At 36.5% G+C, this 16,623-nt stretch overlaps 1 protein-coding gene across 1 annotated transcript in view; it reads right to left on the bottom strand.

Annotated features, from left to right (window-relative positions):
- Positions 1–16,623, bottom strand: part of SMARCC1 (SWI/SNF related, matrix associated, actin dependent regulator of chromatin subfamily c member 1) — a 169,739-nt gene that overhangs the window by 104,596 nt on the left and 48,520 nt on the right. Inside the window, exons 9-10 of the mRNA XM_046661790.1 lie at positions 3,928–4,053; positions 1,550–1,671 (exon numbers count right to left, since the gene is read on the bottom strand). Coding sequence (XP_046517746.1) covers positions 1,550–1,671; positions 3,928–4,053 — 248 coding nt within the window. The remainder of the gene's footprint in view (positions 1–1,549; positions 1,672–3,927; positions 4,054–16,623) is intronic.

Genomic DNA, 16,623 nt, shown 5'->3' with positions numbered 1-16,623 from the left:
ATGCATTCTATTAAAGGACACAGATACATTTATTTTGGAAACTCAATTTGGTGGGCTTTATACTCCGAGTAGAGGCTAAATGCCACCACGTGAGCCTCCTGGACATCACATCTTGGTTCGGTGACCAAGCAACACATCAAATTCAGGCCCACAAACATGTAGAAAAGTTGCTATGGCTTTCTTCACAAAGATCTCAGGGAGCTCTGAAATCTCTGAACATCAACACTAACATTCAGATTAGAAACAGGTGGTCAGCCCCATGGCCACATGCTTAAGTGTGCATGCTCCACTTCAGCGACCCAGGGTTTTGCCCCGGTTCGGATCCTGGGTGTGGACATGGCACCACTCATTAGGCTATGCTGAGGCGGTAACCCACACGCCACAACTAGAAGGACCCACAACTAGAATACACAACTATGTACTGGGGGGATTTGGGGATAAAAAGCAGGAAAAAAAAACAAAGATGATTGGCAACTGTTGTTAGCTCAGATGCCAATCTTTAATTTAAAAAAAGAAGAAATTTAAGAAATAAAGTTACCCTCAATAATACCTAAAAGAATATCTATTTTTGCGGTTTTAATTTTTACATCACAATACATGTGACATGACAAAATAACTAAATCTTTTTATAACTGTGACTGGCTCATTAATATTATTTATAAAACTAAGAGTTTTTTAACTTCCTTAAAAGCTTCTATGCATGGTTAAGAATGCTTCAGATAATGCTACCCTTCCAGAAACAATGTAATTCAAGCATGTTCTGGGCACAGAAATGCAAATTTGGTTGGAGAGGAAAATCAGTAAAAGTAAGCTGATGGAAAGAAGATGTCAAGTAGATCTTTACAGCCCAGTAAACAGCCAGAAATTTAACAAATTTACTACCACATGAAAAGAATAAATTTTGCAAATTGTCATGTTCTAAGACTAAACTATAACATCTGTGAAATTGCATTAAAAATATTTTGAGCTACACAATCCCAAAATTAAGTATCTACTTAATAATAAATTATTAAGTATTATCTACGATTTATTAAGTATCTACTTCAGGCCAGGCACTGTGCAAGGGCTTTAAAGTATCACTTAATTCCCACAACCTATTAATAGAAACCAAAATTCTCACTCAAGCAAGATTCACTAAATACAAATGTAACCCAGTGAACAAGGCACTATGCTGTTGCACATTGCAGAACATCAAACAGACACAGGTTCCTTTCTTCTGTAAGTCATTTTGATCACAAATGGGGCAGGTGGTAAAATCAGAAAAAAATACTATGGTGAGTATAATTTCTTAAATTCCCTACACCAGCTACGCTTCTCAATATATACTTATATACAGAAAAAAAGACCGTATTCAGGGTGCCTTTGTACAAATATGACATAAGATGCCCATCAGATAACATCGCATAACAAGACAAGCTTTCGAAGCTAAGACTTCCCACCAAGTCAAAGTAAGACTTCCTTTCAGCAAAACTTCCAATATAAATGTAAAAATCTGGACAGTCCTTTGGAGTTTGTTTTAATGCCTTTTAAATCATGCTGAAGTTCTTACCCTTTCTTCCCACTCTTCTTCCGGGATTCTGTGGGTGTGGGAGGTGGAGGGGAAGGCGAATGTTTCCTCTTTCGAGCATTAGCTGATGCTTTTCTATCTCTTCTCTCTGGACTTCTGACTGGCTAGGAAAAAGTAAATGGAAATGAGTATCAGCCAGCTTTGCTGACTCCTCAGTTTCTACAAATCCTTGTTCAAAGGTGAGTTTTCACAAACAAAGATAATACCAAACCCACGAGCTCGGAGCAAATGAAAGGCACATGATTGAGCACCCTGGACCACCAGCAGTGAAGAGACTTCTCCTGACTTCTCAGGTGATGCACCACCAGTGGAAGTATCAGAACCATCTACTGGTATTCAAACTATGCTAAAAAACAGACATGCCCAAACTATGCACAACTAAAACCCGTTCCTGTTCACATTCTGTGTTTCCAGGTGGGAAAAGCATTTTCAATAACTACTGGAAAAATATGAAACATACGCTATTAAATTAATGAAATACAAAGACCAGCTGATGGATCTTGTGAAAATGTACCAGAAACTACTCCTAATTCATCAGTAAAAGGAATATAACGGATACCTTTATGACACAAAAAATGTTAAATAAGATTGCAATTTATGATTTAAAAGTCAACCTATACAAGTAAAACTACCCCTATTTTGTAGATGACATGATCTTATATATAGATAACCCTAAGGAATCCACAAAAAAACTATGTAAGCTAATAAATGAGTTAAATAGATTTGCAGGATGCACATCAATATACAAAAGCCAACCTGTGGATAACTGTTTAATAAAATAGACCATAATAAAGAAAAAAAAAACACGTAAAGTGATCCAAGTATTGTATCTGAGGTGCAAAAAAAATTAGAGATTAAAACATCAATAAAATATTTATTTTTCTCTGGTACCCTCCTACCCCTTACAACTATCCATTTCCTTTTGGTAGCTCTGTAGCATCAAATTGGGAATCTGAGTCATCTTACAGACCTATAAGAGAAGTTTCAAAGAAAATCTAAACTACACACACCTTTCTGATTGCATAGTAAGTCTGAACTTAAACTTTTTAAATAGGAATATTAAATCAATTTTCAAATAATCCCCCTAAAAGTAAGTGAATAAATAAACAAAAACATCTAAATCTGTACAGGGGTGGATAAGAAAAGATAAGTTTAATAATGTGATATGGAAATGAGAATATTCCTAATGACAAAAAACTTAGTTTGAAATGCATTAAGAGAAAACAAACATATAAACATATCAGCAGGGGAACACTAAAATAAAAAAAATTTTAAAGTCAAATTCCAAAACAAATACAAACAAAATGAAAGGATATGATAAAAGATCTACTTTTTAAATATTTTTCTTAAAAATAAAGAATACACAAAGTCTGACAAAGAGGTTTAGTAAGGTCTCAGGGCTGAAACTAAGGTATGAAAGAACTGTACTTTCTAAGTTAATGGGTATAAGTACATCTGTCTCAAAGACTTTGCAAAAACTAAAATACAAAACAAAAAGCAAAAATTCTAAGTGCCTCCAGTGAAAAGGACTTCAAAATCACAAGTCTCTGTCCAAAGCGGTCAGAAACCCAACACTAACACATCCAAGCCGCCTTCTCAGTCTCAAAGCTTCCCCTAGTGACACACCTACCTCACAAGTTGTGATGTATAAGAAATCACAGATAAATATTTAAGTGGCTAGGCTTCTTAAAGGATTGAAGAGTATTAAATGTCAAGTCTTCCCACATCAAAAAGGACTAAATTATAACTCTGAGACCTTTAAGGCCTATACTCTGTACTAACTACTGTATGTGCATTAACAAAGCTACCAAAAAATATTTTAAAAAAATGAGGAGGCAGCCCTGAGGGCCTAGTGGTTAAAGTTCAGCACTCACCACTTCGGTGGCCTGGGTTCACTTCCCGGTCACGGAACCACAGCACCCACCCGTCAGCTGCTGTGCTGCGGTAGTGGTTCACATAGAAGAACTAGCACAACTTACAACTAGGACACACAACTATGTACTGGGGCTTTGGGGAGAAAGAAAAAGTTTTCTCTTGGAAAACCAACAGCTAAGTTAAATTACCCTGTGATGATACTTGGTTCACAAAATTAAAACTCACATCTAGAAAACAAAATCAGCTGTACCACTGTCATACTACATGGACCACTTGAAATCTTAATGACCCTTTGAGATTTTCATGCTCCTTTTTTGGGGTTGCCAGCTCCTGAGATGGTTGTTAACAGCCACTTACTAAGTCTTATATATACTTGATGGATGCACCTTGGTTTATATGTGAGAGTTCATTAATGAAGATGTGACAATATTCAGGCCAAGAAAGAAGAAAGACCAAGAGGAGAAAAATGGTGCCAAACCAAATACCTCTTCGTTCTTTGTTGAAATTCGCTGACGAAAACTCACAGGCTTCCTGTTCTCATCCACCTCATAATCCTCCTCATTCATCCATTCATTGAAAACATCAGTGTCCAAAATCCATTTCGCATGAACCTAAAACCACATCAAAGCATGACTATCTACATAAGTAATAAATCATTAGAGTTTTTAAAGTACTCAAAATGAAAGAAGCTGATTTACTAACCAAAGCCTCAAATGCATATAACAGTTTAAAGACAAGATTATTAATGACATGTGAGTGGCAACTTAATCATTTCTAATTTTCATTCCATGTTTTTACTGAGGAAATGGTAAGAAAGCATCACTGGTTTTACGTAGACTGAGGTTTTGATACCAAGACCCTTAAGTTTGATAATCATGTCATCTTTTTTCTTTATTTCAATTTTAAGTATAATTGAAAAACAAAATTTGTAAGGTATTTAAGGTACACAGGGTGATTTGATATACAGACACATTGTGAAAGGATTCCTCCATCTAGTTATCACATCCATCACCTCACATATTGATCTTTTTGAGTGTGTGAGAGAACATTTAAGTTCTACTCTCTCAGCAAATTTCAATTATACAGTAGTGTTCTCAACTATAGTCAACATGTTTACATCAGATCTTCAAACCTAATTCATCTTATAGGTCAGAGTTGATACCCTTTCCCAGTCTCTCCCTATTCCACTCCCAACCCCCATTCCTGGCAACCACTCTTCTACTCTCTGTTTCTAGGAGTTTTGACATTTTTTTTTTTTTAGATTCCACATATAAGTGATAAGTGAGTATGTGCCTTATTTCACTAATCATGGCATCTTTATCTTCATGAAAATCACCAACACAAACATTTAACAGCAAAAGGCCAAATTTAGTCACTGCTTTAGGCATGCAGGATGTCTCTAGGTTTATGCATTCAACAACACTTTAAGTAATGATGAAAGAGTACATTTACACAGACCTATGACCTAGCCCCATCCAGAACACACGGTGCTCTATGGAGACCTTTTACAATCAGCCAAGGCTGGGGGAGGTGGGATAAGTGAGAGTCAGATTTGGGCTTCTTCCCAGTCCTTCACAAGGCCACTTATCTTGCTTTTTTCTTAGTGTTTCTGACTAAGAATTACTAAAATGACGTTTTCTCTGGTTGTTGTATAGATATAGATTGATATTTAAACCACAGACCTAACCTATATAATATTTCTATTTATCCAAAAGTATTTCTCAAGGGAGCACATAATTACAACTGGAGACTAGACAGTCCTTCCTTGTGTGGAACTGCTGTTCACATCAAGTCACGGGGCTGGCGGGGGTGGTGGGGGGAGGTTTGCAATTAACATGCCTGGTCAAGAACCATTAAAATATTATCATGAGAGCAAACAGAAGAGCAACTACAACTATGAAATTTTCCTAGAAGTAAAAGCAAGATACAACATGGCAATCACTAGGCGACAATATGGACTTTCTAATAAAAATATTTTGCCAATCTAAGCTCCTCCTGGCCCCCTCCCCTTTCTTTTAATAAAAAGGAAGGGTTACTAAATTGGTTGCTCGGGATAATGCCTGAATCACATATTGATTTAAGAATGACATCCATCTGACTACACGCCTCTTCTCTCTCCAAAAGTAGTGTTATACATTAACACACACAAACGTAAAATTAATACCCTGTCAAAGAGAATATAAGACCTTAAATAATGTAACCTGAAAAGACTCCTGTATGTACAAATTATGGGAAGGGGGTATAAACAGAGCACATGAGAAACTTTAAGCTAATCAGAGAAAGAATCTATTTAAAGGTATGACTGTTAAAGAAAAGGGTAAATTAATTCATAATGTTTTAGAAAATACATGTCACAGCATTTACAAACTTAATAGTGTTTTCCAAAGTGTTGCAAAGTGTGCACATATTATAAAAGTAGAACTGAGGGGCCGGCCCCGTGGCCGAGTGGTTAAGTTAGCGCGCTCTGCTTCAGCGGCCTAGGGTTTCACCAGTTCAAATCCTGGGCACGGACATGGCACCGCTCATCAAGCCATGCTGAGGCGGCATCCCACATGCCACAACTAGAAGGACCCACAACTAAAAATACACAACTATGTACCAGGGGGCTTTGGGAGAAAAAGGAAAAATAAAATCTTTAAGAAAAAAAGTAGAGCTGAATATTCACATTACATTCTTTGCCATGCAGAAAACCTTAACAGAAATCACTTGAGGAAGTTTGTTAGGACAGCATGGACAGCTAACAACTATTTGTGCAGGCAGACTGATGAACTCCTTACATATAATATGAATCTCATTCACTCTTCCTGAGCATGGTACAGCAATGTAGGTGTCAGTCTCTCCAGTTCTCCAAATCAGCAAACTGCAGAACAGAGTGGCAGCAAGCTGTGCAGTTACCTACCTCCCTCGAGGGAAAGCTTGGATTTACACTGAGTTCTGTATAAGCTCTTAAATCATTATGCCCTATTACCTTTCTCATAAAAATACCTTAGAGTCAGAATAACATAGCAATAGGGTATGGGGCCTTGGGAAAAATTACCTAACTTCTGAAACCCAGTTTCCTTACCAATAAAATGATACCATCATAAACTCTGTTATCAATCCCAGTCCTAAACTTCTGACACTATGACCCTTCAAGATAATATGTTTCCAAAAATCCTTTGGTAGTACTTTACAATATTATATGGCCCACCAGTCATACAGTTTATTCCTTTAATCAACATTTTTTTTCCCAACTTAATTCTGTTTGACAGATGTAGAATATACTCCATCTGACTACACACAAAGACCTATCTGTTTGAAACGGTTAGGCCATCTTGGTGGCTGAGCAGTTCTAACATTAGAGAACACAGTTCACATCTTTTCAAGTTTTCAATGAAAGAATGGTTTGGATGTAATTCCTCAGATTACACTTAAAGTAATCTTTTTTTATTTTGTTGTTTTTGTTTTTTTGAATCACCAAAGGCTATGGCAATATATACAGCAGGAATTGGTAAACATTTTTCTTATGGGTCAGACAGTAAATATTTTAGGCTGGCAAGCCATATGGTCTCTGTCCCAACTACTTAACTCGACTGCTACAGGACAGAAGCCGTCACAGACGATATGCAGACAAACAGGTTTGATGGTGTCTAACACAATTTTACATACAAAAACCGGTGGCTATAATTTGCCAAATAGTCTATAATTTGTCAACCCTTGTAAAAAGTAAAAGTAGTTTTAACCAATGGACACTCTATATGTGCGATTTAAGAGAGAAAAATTTCTCCAAGAACATATCTTATTATATGATCATTCTAAAATGATCAAGGAAGTATAAAGAAAATTATACAACTTTACTGTAAGATATAAAAGACCTAAATAAACTGGGAGGTAAATCACATCCACAGATTGAGAGATTCAAAATTGTACAAATGTCAGTTTTCTCTAAATTGTTCTAAAGATTAATTTAATTCCAACCAAAATCCCAATGAGTTTGTTTTGTTTTTTTTTCTTTTATCAATCTTTTATTATTTTTTTTATTGAGTTATTGATAGGTTACAATCTTGTGAAATTTAAATTGTACATTAATGTTTGTCAGTCATGTTGTAGGTGCACCACTTCACGCTTTGTGCCCACCCCCCCACCCCACCTTCCCCCTGGTATCCACTAAACTGTTCTTGGTCCATAGTTTTAAATTCCTCATATGAGTGGAGTCATACACAGATTATATTTCTCTCGCTGGCTTATTTCACTTAACATAATTCTCTCAAGGTCCATCCATGTTACTGCAAATGCAATGATTTTGTTCTGTTTTGCAGCTGAGTAGTATTCCATTGTATATATGTACCACATCTTCTTTATCCATTCGTCTGTTGATGGGCACTTAGGTTGCTTCCACGTCTTGGCTATTGTAAACAGTGCTGCAATGAACATTGGGGTGCACAGGACTTTTGCGATTGCTGACTTCAGGCTCTTTGGATAAATACCCAGTAGTGGGATGGCTGGATCGTATGGTAGTTCTATTTTTAGTTTTTTGAGGAATCTCCATACTGTTTTCCATAGTGGCTGCACCAGTTTGCATTCCCACCAGCAGTGTATGAGGGTTCCTTTTTCTCCGCAACCTCTCCAACATTCGTTGCTATTACTTTTAGATATTTTTGTCATTATAACGGGTGTAAGGTGATATCTTAGTGTAGTTTTGATTTGCATTTCCCTGATGATCAGCAATGATGAGCATCTTTTCATGTGCCTATTGGCCATCAGTATATCTTCTTTGGAGAAATGTCTGTTCATGTCTCCAGCCCATTTTTTGATTGGGTTGTTTGATGTTTTGTGGTTGAGTTGCGAGACTTCTTTATATATTGAGAATATTAAGCCTTTGTCAGATATGTGACGTGCAAATATTTTTTCCAAGTTAGTGGGTTGTTTTTTTGTTTCAATCCTGTTTTCATTTGCCTTGAAGAAGCTCTTTAATCTGATGAAGTCCCATTTGTTTATTCTTTCTATTGTTTCCCTTCTCTGAGAAGGCATGGTGTCCGAAAAGATCCTTTTAATACTGATGTCAAAGAGTGTACTGCCTACGTTTTCTTCCAGAAGCCCTATGGTTTCAGGTCTCACCTTTAGGTCTTTAATCCATTTTGAGTTTATTTTGGTGAATGGTGAAAAAGAATGGTCAATTTTCATTCTTTTACATGTGGCTTTCCAGTTTTCCCAGCACCATTTGTTGAAAAGACTTTCTTTTCTCCATTGTATGCCCTCAGCTCCTTTGTCAAAGATAAGCTGTCCATAGATGTGTGGTTTTATTTCTGGGCTTTCAATTCTGTTCCATTGATCTGTGCACCTGTTTTTGTACCAGTACCATGCTGTTTTGATTACTGTAGGTTTGTAGTATGTTTTGAAGTCAGGGATTGTGATGCCTCCCGTTTTGTTCCTTTTTCTCAGGATTGCTTTAGAAATTCCGGGTCTTTTGTTGCCCCATATGAATTTTAGGATTCTTTGCTCTAATTCTGTAAAGAATGTCATTGGGATTCTGATTGGGATGGCGTTCAATCTGCAGATTGCTTTAGGTAGAATGGACATTTTAACTATGTTTATTCTTCCAATCCATGTACATGGAATGTCTTTCCATCTCCTTATGTCATCATCCAATTCTCTCAGAAAGGCCTTGTAATTTTCATTATATAAGTCCTTCACTTCCTTAAATTTACCCCAAGGTATTTTATTCTTTTTGTTGCGATTGTGAATGGTATTGTATTCTTGAGTTCTTCTTCTGTTGGTTCATTACTGGAGTATAGAAATGCTACTGATTTATGCAAATTGATTTCATACCCTGCAACTTTGCTGTAGTTGTTGATTACTTCTAACAGTTTTCCAATGGATTCTTTGGGGTTTTCTATATATAAGATCATGTCATCTGCAAACAGCGAGAGTTTCACTTCTTCGCTCCCTATTTGGATCCCTTTTATTCCTTTTTCTTGCCTGATTGCTCTGGCCAGGACCTCCAGTACTATGTTAAATAAGAGTGGTGATAGAGGGCATCCTTGTCTCGTTCCTGTTTTCAGGGGGATGGGGTTCAGTTTTTGCCCATTGAGTATGATGTTGGCTATGGGTTTGTCATATATGGCCTTTATTATGTTGAGGTAGTTTCCTTCTATGCCCATTTCGTTCAGAGTTTTTATCATAAATGGCTGTTGGATCTTGTCAAATGCCTTCTCTGAATCTATTGAGATGATCATATGGTTTTTATTCCTCAGTTTGTTGATGTGGTGTATCACGTTGATTGATTTGCAGATGTTGAACCATCCCTGTGTCCCTGGTATGAATCCCACCTGATCCTGATGTATGATTCTTTTGATGAACTGCTGAATTTTGGTTGCCAAAATTTTGTTTAGAATTTTTGCATCTATGTTCATCAGTGATATTGGCCTGTAGTTCTCTTTTTTCATGGTGTCCTTGTCGGGTTTTGGTATCAGCGTGATGTTCGCCTCATAGAATGTGTTAGGAAGTGTTCCATCTTCCCTAATTTTTTGGAATAGCTTGAAAAGGATAGGTGTTAAATCCTCTCTGAAAGTTTGGTAAAATTCCCCAGGAAAGCCATCTGGTCCTGGGGTTTTATTCTTTGGGATGTTTCTGATTGCTGTTTCAATCTCTTTCCTTGTGATTGGTCTGTTCAAATTGTCTGCCTCTTGAGTGAGCTTTGAGAGATTGTAGGAGTCCAAGAATTTATCCATTTCCTCTAGGTTATCCATTCTGTTGGCGTATAGTTTTTTGTAGTATTGTCTTATAATCTGTTGTATTTCTGCAGAGTCTGTTGTTATTTCTCCTCGCTCATTTCTGATTTTGTTTATTTGAGCTTTCTCCCTTTTTTTCTTTGTAAGTCTGGCTAGTGGTTTGTCAATTTTATTTATCTTCTCAAAAAACCAGCTCTTTGTCTCATTGATCCTTTCTACTGCCTTTTTCGTTTCAATAGTATTTATTTCTGCTCTGATTTTTATTATTTCTCTCCTTCTGCTGACTTTGGGCTTCATTTGTTCTTTTTTCTCTAGTTCAGTTAGGTGTGCTTTAAGGTTGCTTATTTGGGATTTTTCTTGTTTGTTAAGATGTGCCTGTATTGCGATGAATTTTCCTCTTAATACAGCTTTTGCTGTATCCCATATGAGTTGGTATGGCATGCTATCATTTTCATTTGTTTCCACGTATTTTTTTGTTTCTTCGTTAATTTCTTCAATGATCCATTGCTTGTTCAGTAGTGTGTTGTTTAGTCTCCACATCTTTGTGCCTTTCTCGGCTTTTTTCTTGTAATTAATTTCTAGCCTTATAGCACTATGATCTGAGAAGATGCTTGTTATTATTTCAATTTTTTTAAATTTGTAGAGGCTTGCCTTGTTTCCCAACATATGGTCTATCCTAGAGAATGTTCCATGTGCACTTGAGAAGAATGTGTATTCAGCTCCTTCAGGGTGGAGTGATCTATATATGTCTATTAAGTCCAATTGTTTTAGTTTTTCATTCAGCTCCACTATATCCTTGTTGATTTTCTGTCTGGATGATCTGTCCATTGACGTGAGTGGGGTGTTGAGGTCCCCTACTATTATTGTGTTGTTTTTAACATCTTCCTTTAGGTCTGTTAATAGTTGCTTTATGAATCTTGGTGCTCCTGTGTTGGGTGCATAGATATTTATAAGCATTATTTCTTCTTGATGAAGTGTCCCTTTGATCATTATATATTGTCCCTCTGTGTCTCTCTTTACCTGTCTTATTTTGAAATCCACTTGGTCTGATATGAGAATTGCAACACCTGCCTTTTTTTCCTTGCTATTTGCTTGAAGTATTGTCCTCCACCTCTTCACCCTGAGTCTGTGTTTGTCCTTGGGGCTGAAGTGTGTTTCCTGGAGGCAACAAATTGTTGGATCTTGTTCTTTAATCCATTTTGCCACTCTGTGTCTTTTTATTGGAGAGTTCAATCTGTTCACGTTGAGAGTGATTATTGATGCATGTGGACTTAATGCTGTTAATCTGTCGCTCATTATCTTGTTTTTCTGTTTCTTTTCCTGTGTGCTTTAGACTACCCATTTAATACTGCAATTTCTTATGCTGGGTTTCTTAGATTTTTCCTTATCTATGATTTGTGACTCTGTTCTGTACTTTATTTTAGTGTCTACCTTAAAGTTTGTATTTAGAATCTCGTGTATAATATAGTCTATTCTCTGGTGGTCTCTTACTTACTTGACCAATACTGATTTAGACCCTTTGCTCTTCCCCTCCTAAATATTTTCATTTTTTATTCCAACTCGTCTTATTAATTTGTAGTTAGAGTGCTAAGATCGTCCTTGTTTTGGTAGTTTCCTTATTTTTACCCTAATGCTATAGTTGAATATTTGCTATCCTGTTCTGGTTCTATTCATCGGTCTCCCTAGTCTGTGGATTGTGTCCCCTTTCTCCCTTTTTTCTTTTTTCAAGTATGAGAGCCTTCTTGAGGATTTCTTGTAATGGAGGGCTTTTAGTTACAAATTCCCTTAACTTTTGTTTGTCTGGAAAAGATTTAATTTCTCCCTCATATCTGAAGGAAATTCTTGCTGGATAGAGTATTCTTGGCTGAAGGTTTTTATCCTTTAAAGCTTTGAATATATCATTCCATTCTCTCCTAGCTTGTAGGGTTTCTGTAGAGAAATCCGCTGACAGTCTGATAGGGGCTCCTTTATAGGTTATTCTCTTTTTTTTTCTTACTTCCCTGAGTATTCTTTCCTTATCATTCCTATTTGACAACTTTACTATTATGTGTCTTGCGGTGGGTCTTTTTACACTGACAAATCTAGGAGATCTAAAACCCTCCTCTACACACATTTCTCCGTTGAATCCTAGATTTGGGAAGTTCTCTTCAATAATTTCGTTAAGCATACTTTCTGCTCCATTTTCCTTTTCCATATTCTTGGGAATTCCTATGATCCTTATGTTCTTACTCCTCATTGAATCCATTATCTCTCGGAGATTTTCTTCATTTTTTTTAATTCTTAGTTCTCTTTCTTCCTCTGTCTGGCGCCATTCAGCCTGTCTGTCCTCGATTATGCTGATTTGCTCCTCTAGGTTGTCTACACGGGCATTCAGGGAATCCGTATTCTGTTTTATCTGGTCCATTGTGTTTTTCATCTCAAGTAATTCTGTTTGATTCTTATGATTTCAATCTCTTTTGTGAAGTAACTCCAGAACTCGGCTTGTTTCTCTATCTTTCTCTCTACCTCACTGAGTTTTTTGATTATAGCTGCTCTGAATTCATTATCACTTCGTTTACCTAATTCCAAGTCCTCAGGACTTAATTCTGTGTTTTTATTGTTTTCCTTCTGGTCTGGGGCTTTTATAAATTGCTGGATGGTAGAGGAGCGGTTTTTTCTCATGGTGGTAGAATTCAGTTGCATTTACAGCCTGTCGCCACTAGATGGGGGTCGAGAGCGCTGTGTTAGCTCTCCGCCTTGGGTCAAGATCGCTGCGCCCACTGGCTTTGCTGGGGGGGAGGGGCTGTTACTCACACGCACCGGTCTGGGTTCAGATCAGTTCTGTTCTCTGGTATCCCAAGGCCCTTGATTTATAGGGTCCCCGCGGACGGAAGCTTTCCCCTCTGTCAGCGGGTCTCCACTGAATCAGCGGCAGGAGTCCTGGATGATCCCCCGTCACGCGGCCCCTCCCCGGCTCCTTCCCGACCCACACCGCAGCGATCGCAGACTCTAGGGGAGGGAGCGATGTTCTCTCCCACCGTTCCAGCGCCTCCGAAGGTGTAAAGCAAGGTTTATGATCTCCACCTTCTTGGTATTGTAGGTCTCTAACGAGCTGGCATTATGTTTATTCTCTGAAATTCAGTTCTTCCAATCTTTTGTTGTATTTTGGAGGGGAGAGAATCCCGGGTCAGCTCACCCTGCCATTTTGCTCCACCCACCTCCAAAACTGTTCGAGTTTGTTTTATATGATGTTAAAATTTAAACAAAAGAGCAAAGACCTAAGACCCAAGAGACCCTAGAAGAAAAATGTGGGAGTATTCAAGTAAGATCAAATTGACCAATATATAATAGAGTCTAGAAACAAATATAAGTCCATGACATACATAAAAATTTACTTTTGACAGAAATTGCATGAATCAGTGGAGAGAGGAATCCACCTTGAATATTTTTCTGCCTTGAAAGGACAGATGATCTAGCACCACAGCAGGAAAAATTTTAAATATATGCAAAACAAAACTAAAGAACTTTTAAAGATGATCTGAGAAAATCATGATGACCTTAGGATTGGAAAACAAAAATGCAAGCTACTGAGAAAACATATTTTTAACACAAACGAGTGACAATGGTTAGTATGCAGAATATCTAAAGAACACCTACAAACAAAAAAAAGACAATGCAATGGGAAAAAAGCAAAAGCTGGAAACAAACACTTCATGGAAGAAGAAACATCAAAGGTCACAGAATTCATGAAAAGATGATAAAGCTATTTAGTAATAAGAAAAATACAAGTTAAACCCATAATGAAATACTACTTCACTGAAATCTACTAGATAGGCAAATACTACAAAATCAGAAAATACCAGGCATTGGACAGGATATGGAACATCCAAAAAACTTATACACTCCTGGCTAAATAAATTTTTATGACCATCTGCAAACAATATGGCATTGTTTAGAAAAGGTGAATTTTGCATTCCCTGTGACCCAGCAATTCCATTCTGAACATATAACAAGTTCACAACAGCATTTTTCATAACACCATGAAGTAGAAACAACCACACACCCACCTACATTACAATGGATATACTGTGATATAGTCACACAAAAGATTACTTCTACTACTATATACTATGGATGACATCTCAGGAACACAATGCTGAACAAAAAGGCAAGTCATGAAAGAATATGACTCCACTGATATTAAAAGCTTTTAAACATGATAACTAAAAGACCTGTGCAGTTGTACATATATCTGATGTAAAACTACAGTGAAAAGATAAGCTGAACATTTAGAATAATGGTTAACTGACTGGGCAGGGCACAGGATGAACACATGGAATGTTTCAAAATTAACAGTAACCTTCTTTTTTATTGGGAGTGGTAAGTACACAGGTGTTTGTTTAACTGTGATCTGTTTTTCTCACCCATATTTAATAAATATTAACATCCACAATTTAATTTTTTAAATTAAGTGCTTTGTCACGGCAATCAAATTTCCTTTAGAACAAAAAAATAATACGTGGACATTGCTTCATAAAATAATACAGAAAACGAAAGAAAGAATTCCAGTTCAAATTTTCTGAATATTATACTAGGGTAATATTCTGTTACAAGTGAAATAAAAACACAGGAACAAGAAGAAAAAGTATAACTATATTTAACTTTTAAAGAGGAGCAGAGCATATGCACTATTTTTTAAATGGATAATGATGATGGAGAATGGTGTGTACAAATCACAGGTGTATTTAGATTTCATGGAATACATTAAGAAAAAGTATTTAAATAACGGATTCCACATACTCAGCAACTCTTTAAATTTCTAATGAAAAATTTTCTATGTCAACTGAAAGTACAAGGTAGTAGTTCTTAAATTTCATTTTCTTGGATACATGATCAACAAAATTTAAAAACTACTGAATTAAGATATTTGTAATTGCTTTTATTGGTGAGCAGGCATTTTTTAGCTATAGCATTTCTTTTTTTTTTTTTAATTTTGAGGAAGATTACCCCTGAGCTAACATCCACCACCAACCCTCTTTTTGCTGAGGAAGATTGACCTTCAGCTAACATCTGTGCCCGTCTTCCTTTCTTTTATATCTGAGACGCCTGCCACAGTATGGCTTGGTAAGAGGTTCGTAGGGCTGTGCCCAGGATCCGAGCCAGTGAACCCTGGGCCACCAAAGCAGAGCATGTGAACTCAACTGCTAGGCCACTGGCCCAGCCCAGCTGTAGTATTTCTTTTTAAAAGTCATTCTATTTTCCTAAAAACAAGACCAAACTAATGCTATCGGTCACCTCATTCTTTACTGGCATTTGCCATCTCAATAAATTACCTAGGAGAGGGCAGATCTAAGTCACAGAACTGTCAGATTTCTCACAATGGCCTTCTAAAAGAGAGTAAAGCACTTATTTGTAACTCAAAAGCCAACTTTACATGGAGAAAAGAGGGAACAGTTAAAAAAAAATTCTTTAGTCTACATATTAAATAAAAATTCTAAAAGTCTGGCCTTTCTTTGTTAGAAATAAATTTAAAATAGCCCTAATGAAAAATCTAGAAGCTACATTTAAACAGACTTCTCTTTATAGCAGGAACAGGTACTGAGGTTTTTAGGAGTATCTATAAAATGAGATAATACTTTTAGGACATGAATGCCATGAAAATCAAGACAAAACATATTTTTCATCTATAAACTATAACATGTGTGTGGGTATATGTGGCAGAGTAATATTCCTCCTAACTAAAGGAAAAACAAACTATTCTATCTGGGATTAGTTTTAAGTAGTAGCAACCTAAAAAGTTTAATGGAGAAAAGAAGAAAGAAGGATAGATGAACTACTTAGCAGCTAAAAATGAAAAATTAGATATGTAATATTAAGAGAATACATTTAACTCATCTACATAGAGAAACCTAGTATATAGTAAAGGTGGTATCTCAAATCACTGAGGCAAAGGCGGACTTTATAATAAATGGATACAGAATGTATCCATTTACACACAACTGGGAAGCCATTTCGAAAAGACACAATGAGATCCATTCCTTTTATCACATAAGAATAAACTCAAAATGGATTAGAGATCTATATGTAGAAAGTGAAACTATACAACTGCTAGAAGAAAACAGTGGCTAATTCCTCAACAACCAGAGGCAGAGACAGGCTTTACTATTCTGACTAAAATCTTGATGCATTAAAAGGTAAAGAAGAAGAAATCTGACTATATAAAAATAATAAACCTTGGCATGGCAAAAAAACACCATAACTAAAGTCAAAAACACAACTAAATATTTGCAATATACGTCTCATATTAATGGCTAACATTCTCAACATTTAAAAAGAACCTCTAAAACTCTAGGAGACAAAAGAAAAATCCTTATAGAAAAAATGAGAGAAAGATACACAGGTCACAAAAACCATAAAAAGAACTCTTGCAAACATAAAAGATGTTCAACTTCACTCAAAAGAAGAGAAATACAAATTAAAATCAACAGAGAT

Source organism: Equus quagga, chromosome 1 (assembly GCF_021613505.1).
Source record: "Equus quagga isolate Etosha38 chromosome 1, UCLA_HA_Equagga_1.0, whole genome shotgun sequence".
In the NCBI taxonomy this organism is placed as follows: domain Eukaryota; kingdom Metazoa; phylum Chordata; class Mammalia; order Perissodactyla; family Equidae; genus Equus; species Equus quagga.
Note: the sequence above shows the minus strand (reverse complement) of the source record. Positions and strands in the feature narration are given on the sequence as shown.